Source organism: Paramormyrops kingsleyae, chromosome 19 (genome assembly GCF_048594095.1).
Source record: "Paramormyrops kingsleyae isolate MSU_618 chromosome 19, PKINGS_0.4, whole genome shotgun sequence".
Classification (NCBI taxonomy): domain Eukaryota; kingdom Metazoa; phylum Chordata; class Actinopteri; order Osteoglossiformes; family Mormyridae; genus Paramormyrops; species Paramormyrops kingsleyae.
The window spans coordinates 18,043,393-18,052,142 of record NC_132815.1 but is presented as its reverse complement, the minus strand read 5'-3'; the positions used below and the strand labels follow the sequence as shown (position 1 = coordinate 18,052,142).

The 8,750-nt window shown below is 43.6% G+C and overlaps 1 protein-coding gene across 1 annotated transcript in view; it reads right to left on the bottom strand.

Moving 5' to 3' along the window:
* Window positions 1-1,053: 1,053 nt before the first annotated feature.
* Window positions 1,054-8,750, bottom strand: part of LOC111850948 (leucine-rich repeat and fibronectin type-III domain-containing protein 5-like) — a 41,726-nt gene continuing 34,029 nt past the window's right edge. Inside the window, exon 3 of the mRNA XM_023825361.2 lies at window positions 1,054-3,696. Coding sequence (XP_023681129.2) covers window positions 2,751-3,696 — 946 coding nt within the window. The 3' untranslated portion in view covers window positions 1,054-2,750. The remainder of the gene's footprint in view (window positions 3,697-8,750) is intronic.

Genomic DNA, 8,750 nt, shown 5'->3' with positions numbered 1-8,750 from the left:
GGTTACAATTTAATATACTATAAACCAGATATAAGGGTGTATAAAATCAGTCTATGTTGGCTCAGTGTCGTGTAATGTTACCTTACACCTTCAGTGTTGGGGGTTTGAATTGTACCTCCTGTATTGGATTCCTTCTACGGTCAAAAGATGTATGTATCTAAATTGTCTACTGTGTGTGTGTCTGCTCTGTGAAGGACTGGTAACCCATCCAGGGCGCTGCCAGGAATAGTCCCCAGACCCCACCTGGGACCCTGTCCTGGGTAAGTGGTTGCAGGATAGACAGCTGTATGGGAGAGAATGAATTAGCTCCCTGTCCCATGATAAGCCTGACTGACTAAAGAAATAGATCCCACTTTTACTATGAAATGCCCACAGGTCCAAAAATGAAAATAAAAGATATTATAAGCATTAAATCACTGAGGAGAACTCTACTCTCATATGGAAAAATACTGCTGTAGCTTATGGATGTATTGTACCAATAGAATGTTTATATAGTTTTCATTAACACGAGGACCCAGCTCTCAGAATTTTCTAGGATGAGGCAAAAATACTAACAATCTAACACCATCTGATTAAGCCTGCATTTCTGTCAGAGGTATGGAACACATTTTTAACTAACTGCACCTTTCAGAGGCAGAACCGCAGGTTGTTAAGCATCTAGTAGCTTCCTCAGGTCTGTTGATTTACAGAAATCCACATACAACAGACCCAGCAGTTATTACATTTCCGCTGCTTATTTCCGTGGGTTGACTCATTGTTCAAAGTTGCCACTATTACAGTTTTACAATTTGCAACTAAATGTTTTTACTGGTGTCATTCAGCAACCTTTCACAAGTGGGGTCCCTCCAGGGACTAGGGCAGGCAATTTTTGGTCCTAAGTCCTCAACCATTCAGGCAAATCTACCTGCTGCCCTAGTAACAGAATGTACTGGGTTTCATTGCTCCTGGGCTCTCCTTTCCTTTTCTGGATTTATTTCCTTTTTTCCAGTATCTCAGCCACTAAGTTGCCTACTTACACCAAGCACACAATAAATCAGGCCAAATGATGTAATGTTCATATGTGCTATGTAGCGTTTTTTAATACTGTAGTGTACATAGTACACAATTGAGTACAAGTACCAGGATATTCTGATATTACATTATAAAACTCTGTCATACATTCCAGTTAAAGCCTCAATAAACTAGGAGAAATATCACAATGAGGTAAACAAAACGTGAAGTAATACAACAACATCAAAATTTAGCGCACAGGATTTTGTACTAAAATGATTCTGATCTACAGTCCAAAAGAATGCTTTGTCCTGCCATGGGTGATGATTTTGAAATGCGACACGTTTCTGTGAACTACAAAGCAGATTATTCTGCAGCGGTTTCTCTTGTTCTCTCAGAATGCATCATACAGTACTTATATTTGTAATTATTTATATCACAGGCATTTACAGATCATCCTCTTCAGACAAAGACACACATACACAAACACACACATTTGCCCACCCAACACCCAGTTTGAGGAACCTCTCAGCTCAATGGTGTTAGTATCTACAACGTTTATAGTAAAATGTAAGCCTTTAATATGGGTATCATTGTTTTGCTGCCAACTGAAAGCTGCTTTACACTTTAATATCCAGATACCTCTTAATATTGATGAAAATTACCTTGCAATTATAAAATAACCTGTTTTGCTGTTACCTGATATGTCATTTCTCAATAATAAAATAAGACTTCCTACAATGAGCTGAGATAAGGCTTGTTATTGAACATAAGGCTGCAATCATGATGCCAGTTATTAGCAAACCTGTGAGCTCATTAAACCGATTAAACTCTGAATTATCTCATAAACTGATATCATAGCTAGCAAGGCAGATGAATTGTTTCTCGAGAAATTGATACTTTTTTCTCCGTATTCTATGCAAAACTGAATCGGAAGAAGACAATCCCAGCAGCGATGTAAGAGAAATGGATTTTTTTGAGAATCTGAAGAGTTTAGATTTAAAAGATTATAGGTAGAGTGGTGTGTTGGCTCACTCATCTTTCTCTTATGCTGTGACACAATTGTCTCGTTATCAAGAGATCAATCAGCTCTTATTTCAGTTGGCAGCAGCAAGCCGGTAAATAATAATAAATAAACAATGGGATGCCTGGAATATATTGTGTCAGTATATTTTTGAACCACTTCCATTGATAACAAGAATACCTAGATTAATTTCCATGAAGAACCAAACAGAAGACATTCTATTTTAACATAAGCCGCATTTTTGGGGAAATAATCCGTAGAGAAATTTGAGCATAGGTGTTTTGTATTTTATTTTACACAACATAACAACACAGCAAATCATTGTATTTCTGTACAAGAGTTTATTCGTTTTTTTTTTTTTGTGCCTATAAATCAAAGATGTATCAGTGTCACTGATTAAAAATAATACTTGGAATTCCCTTTGAAAAAATTCAAAACAGGAAATCCAGGGATACCTTGTCTGTTGTCTCTGGAATATGCAGGAAATGGAATTTCCTTCTAAAAAGGCGTTTTGTGAAATGTGACCGTCTGTTCCCGATATCATACTGGACATCCGCTTGGCGCATTTCAACACAGGAGTACACTGGAGAATAACTCCATGTCCATCTGGGGGTTAGCTAGTCTTCAGAAGGGGCCCGACTGGAGCGGGATATTCCGATAGGGCGCGGATATTGTCGCTGTGTGCGTTTCTGAACAGAGCCGGCGGAGCCGAATGCGCTGGGAGGACATGACCCAGTCACACAGTGCTCTCCAGGATCCACTCGGAGCTAGAGGAGGTTCCCTTCCTGCCATCCCTGTCCAGCACCTCCAGCTGGGGCAGCACCCGGTTCATTGACAGGCTGCGCTGAGACCACATGCTCCCCTGCCCCAGCGGGGAGGAGCCATAAAGTTTGGACGAGCCCTCGATGAGCGAGTACCTGCGCTGTTTGCTCTGTTTGGCGCCTCCTGCTGGCACGGTTAGGTACCTGGAGGCTGGCCTGGGAGTCTTCGTCTTTCTGAAGCATGCCGGCTTTGCAGGAACGGTTGGGAATGGATTGGGGGACGGCTTGGGCGTGGTGGAGTTGTTCCGGTTCGTGTTCTGCATCTCCATGCTGACCGGCGCCTCTCCTTTAGTCTCGGGGAAGGGCTTGGGGGGGGCCCTCCGTTTCGCTTTCAGGGAGCCGAAAGAGCCGGGGGCGGAGCTCTGGCTCACCACGGAGGTGGCGGTGGAGCACTCAGGGAGGGAGCTCTCTGAGGAGTGCGTCACCCCTTCGGAGGTGGCTGTCGGCTTCTGGGGGGCGTCGCCCTCCAGCCCCAGAGCTTGCTGGGATGCGGATGGGGTGACGGAGCAGCGCTGCAGCCTCAGCTCGGCCGTCTGGGAATAAACGTCACTGGACTTGCCCCCCTTCCCGTCACCGCCATTGCACACCTTATAGCGGATCATAAGGATGATGATGAAGACCAGTACCGAGGCCACGATGATGCCGCCGATGATGATGATCATGGTGCCGCCCAGGAACTGGGACTGCATGAAGTGGCAGCGGAGGTACTCGGACTCGGTGGAGAACTGGACGCAGCCCAGAACGCGCGTGGCCGTGAGGGAGGTGACGCCGTCGTCGTAGATGGCCAAGACGCACAGGTCGTACTGCGTCCCCGCTGCTAGATTGTTCACCAGGAACTGCTTGCTTGCAGGGGGTATCATCCTGAAATGAGGAACAGAGACAAACACAGTCTGAGAGAGTGGGAGAGAACGAGAAGGAGAGAGAAGAGACTTGCTCGCATCTATTCAGCGCAGTCAGCAGCCGTCTTAAGCAAATCAATACATCCTCCCAAAATGCTGCGCACAGAATCCTTGCCGTGCCTGAAATGCTGGACTACTGGCAACGTGGAGAATCGTTAAAAGAATAAATTAAAAAAGGAGAACTACAGCTGTTGAGTGACTCTGAATCCTTTTCCCCAGGACTTCAGAGATTCTCTCTCAAAGATGAACGTGGAACTCGAGGGTGAAGGAGTCAAGTACAGAACAGAGGTCATATGACTGCAGCAATAAATAATGCATGACACACTGACAGATACGGTGAATCGTGCCGCAAGGAGGAGAAGATTGAATGGGCCGAACTTTATTTTCTCATAACCGCATCCATTATTTCACCCCCCTCCCCTGCCCCCCATTTTGTATTTGCATCTGTGAAGGGCTGGCAACTCCTGAACTGTACTTAAATTAAACGAGCTTCTCCTGACAATTACTGAAATGTAATGAAGGGAAACAACGACATAACATTAGCTACAGGCCGAAGTAAAGCTTAAAACTACCATAAACGATGCTCAACAATGAAAATGGAAGGAATACTCTAATCTTATCCGCAAAGGGCCGGTGTGTACGCAGGTTTTTGGTATAACCTTTAGGTCAGCTGCTCAAACCCAGGTGTGAGGACTCTTCAGCCAATCAATCCTCTAATTAGTAATCTAATTAGAGAGTTGTAACAAAAACCTGCATAAACAATGTTCCTGTCTGTATAAGATTGCCCACCCCTGCTATAAGTCGATATATAACTTGGGGGGCATTAAGTATAATCTATTTAAAAGTAATTCAAAATTTAATTTTAAGTTATGAATTAAAGTCACATCATTCACAATATTATGCATTAATTTACGTGTGCAAATAGATACAAAAACATTAGGCAAATGATTTGGTACAACCCCTAGATGTACTACATAAATATCTGCACACTTGCCTATTAACAGCAGTGGATGTCAGTTTTATGGAGTAATGAATCTGAATGACAGCGAGAGGGTGAGCAAATCAGATAAGAATGCATGGTGCCTGGTGTGGGGACTGCAGGAAGCACAGGTCTTGTCTGGTACAGTAGGTGGTCTTTTGGCAACAGAGATGGTGATCATGACCAAATCCATGACAATCTTAACCATCACAGCTACCACAGGATTATATTAGCCATCAGGGTTATGGCTGAAGATGAAGACACAGAATACACCTCAAAACTGAACAAGTAAGAAGAAAAAGTAACTGAATACACTAAATATTATACACAGAAATGCACATACTGTATTGTCTGGGTTCAATGGAGGCGTTTGTAATTACATCTTTGTGTGGACTATCCATTCACCTCTATGGGGAAAACTCTAATCCCAACATGCCGACCTTAACCCCTACCCAGTCCTAACCTTAACCATTAATAACCAAACAAAATTTGTATTTTCAGTCTTTCCATTGCAGTCACAGATTTTTATATAATAGAATTTTCCCATATGGGGACCAGGAAACCACATACACACACACACACACACACACACACACACATAATGTACTATAATATGCTGAAGCAAGATTTAATTAGAAACTGCACCTTGATTTTTAATTAATAATTTGAGTTCTTTTCAGAGGGTATTTTCATATTGGTATTGCTTATCAGGTCATCCTTTCCCCAAAGTGTAAAAGCCCTAAATTTATTTATAAAACATTCTTTATTTTTGAGCTGTGTGATTCTTCTCCCACTACATAGAGTAACCTTCTTCCTGCTTCTAGGACCCCCCCCTTCAGACATGAGGACAGGTGAGAGGCTGATACCTGCTCTTTGGAGAGGGACATGACTTTCAAAGGCAGGCAGAACACAGGAACAGCGTGTCCTTGCCAGCAAAAAACATAAATCAGACCGAGGTCACTGTTAATAACCTCTTTAACATCAGAAAAAATAAATGTTTGTATAAAATATGTATTGATGCTATCATTCCAGCCCCATGAGATTTTGTGTATTTTATTTTCAAGGTGATGTGCACAATTACTGGAATGTCCCTACTTATTCTGACTGAATAACAGCAGCCTAATTTAAAACAAACCAAATTCAGCTGATGATTCCTTTATTCCCCTGCAAATATTTTAATGATGACACAGAAGTCTTCTGTTCCCTCCCTGTCGCCCCAAAGCAGGCCAGGCTGTGCTCGCCCCATGCAAACAGCCTTGTCATCTGTACAGCTTTCGTTGCTTGCTGATGGTCTCTTACTAAAAGAAAAAAGTGGCTGTATTGTTTGTTTCTCTCACAGGGCACAGGCCTGCACACTATGGACAATTTAGAGATGATAGTTCACCCGACTGCATGTCTTTGGAGTGCAGAGGGAGACACGCAAAACAAGCAAACTCAACACACTCACGCACAGCTGGGGGGGGGGGGGGGGGGGGGGTTAAACCCCCCAGGCCTGGAGGATTTAGGCAGGGCTGCCAACTGCCACCCACAAGTCTCACTAATTTTAGCTTCCAACACCTTAACCTAAGACAGCGATGAGTCTGTTCACTACAAATACTACAGCTTTCATTTATGTGTTGGATAATTCATCCATGAATGTGTTTACTTATTAAATCCACAAAGGAGGGGCTGCTGAACGGAAATATTTGAGTACATTGAGGTGAAAATGTACCATCTGCATATGCCTGCTTCACCTCAGGTCTAAATAAGAACATAGAGCAGATCTTAGTCGAGCAGAGAAGCTGGATAGTAAGTTCCACGACGATGAAGCTCACATCCCCGGCACTCAGACACCCACTCAGCAGGCTTCCACCGTTCTCATGCGAGCGCCGCTGCTGTGCATTTCAGTAACATGCGGATGCGGATAGCAGGCACGCCCGGCAGCCCAGGGGCTCGCACCCGGGACGGCTGCAGCAAAGCAGAGCTTCCCAGTGACAGCGAGACGGGGCTAATCGATGTAGAGGCACTGCCACCTCTCCGGCAGCATACGGGGGGCAAATAAACTGCTGATTGAGCGAGACCAGGCTGCAGCCAACTAATGGATGGTGTTCATGGTGTTATAAATGCGACACGCGGCAAGCCACACCGGGAGCCCATGTGGAGTCAGAGCATTAAAGATGTTCACACATTGAAACGTAGTGCTGGGGAGGGGGTTCAGGTGACAAGCCCCTTTCACTTGCGATCAGATACGCATTTTATAAAAGACCCCTGCTTTCTCTCACAGGACCCGGACCACTTACTCAGCCCTTGTCCTGACAGCTCATACCCAGTCGCCATTACCCCCCCCCTCCCCCCCCCCCCCCACGCTCCACATCCGTCTCTGCTCACTTCAGCCTTTATTCCAGTCTCCCCTTCGTGTCATAAAACCCATGGTCGCAAATAAAGTCCATCCTTTCTTTCAATCTCCGTGCCGCACGGATCTGTCGGCCATCCCAGCTCGACAAATATCACACGTGTTCAGCATTTCCCTGATGGCAGGAAAGAGTGTTATGTTGTTTCATAGCCCTGTTCTGTACTGACACCCAGACATCAGATATTAATTGATATGTATGTATGTTTCTATGCATGTATGTACACAAGTACACATGTACACATGTAAGTGCACATCTATATCTATCTATCTATCTATCTATCTATCTATCTATCTAATTTAGCAGTTAACAGAAGAATCCCAAGGCTAACCTGACATTAATTGGCAGCATCCATGCCATTTAAAAATAAGAAACTTAGAAAGTTGTTATTAATCATTTTGTATCTGGAAGTTTGTCTATGAAATTGCCGAACAACAAACTATTCGATGATTCACTGGATATCCCTTGAAAAAAATAAATAAATACTTAATATAGATGCACATATACATATATATGCATATAGAGATGAAACAATACCAAATCAAATATTCTAATATCCTGTTTGAGTACTGCAATTGGTAGCACTTTGTAATGTTTGAGCTTACTTATTTACTGTTTTATATTCAGATATTTACCCATACATATAGAATGTATATGCACAAATCTATATGTTTGTGTTACATTATTTGCAGAAAGACAATACAATGCTACTAATTTGAATAAATGCTACAGAGTAAACAGCATCGTCCTTTTCCAGCAGTCGCCTTTATTTTGTATTCAGACGGTCTCAGGCCCCAACGGACCTCACGACACTGCAACTGTGCCACTTTATTACAATGCAAATCAGCACCTCCAAAAGCAGTGCACAACACTCTTTGGCTAATCCCAAATGAGCCTTCCCCTTTACAGAACGCCCCCTCTTTAATATATACAGTCAGAGCCCATCATTACTCTGACGATGGTACTTGGAAAAATAGCCTATCGAGCATTCATGCCCAAAATGCCCCGTCCGGAATATACATTTCACCTATGCTTCTGTTTAATCAATGAATCAATGAATCAATGAATCTAATCAATCGATCTATCTTTTATTCATTTGTTCGTTCATTAATTCATTCATTCATTCATCATAAAACATGCAGGCCTCTTACACAAGTTAAACCCTGCTGTATTTGGTTCCCTTTGGGATTAATATTCTGTACCTTGTGCTCACAGCAGCAAATTTCATTACAGTTATTACACTGTCAGTCCAGGACCGAATCCTGTTTGCTATCTATCCATCCATTTTCAGTAACAGCTTCATTCAATCAGGCTTTCCGTGCTCCAGAGCCTTTCCTCCAGAGTATAGATCACACGGGAGGATGCCACCTACCTTGGGTAGAAGTTTATCACTAACCACCCCCCCCAAGTGAACAGTAAAAACATATTGGAGTGGTGGAGCTGATAGCCCGCCATTGCGGAGGCAGTGCACACACGGGGCTTGGGGGGGGACACACACACACTCTACTCAGACAGAGCTGGAATTAACTGAAGATCCCAGAGCTGTCAGGCTCACTGGTAACGCTGCCCCGCTGTGCCGTCATGCCTCTCCTGTTTGTTATCGCGTAAACCAATCGCCTAGCAGCCCCGCCTCATGTGCCTCCCTTG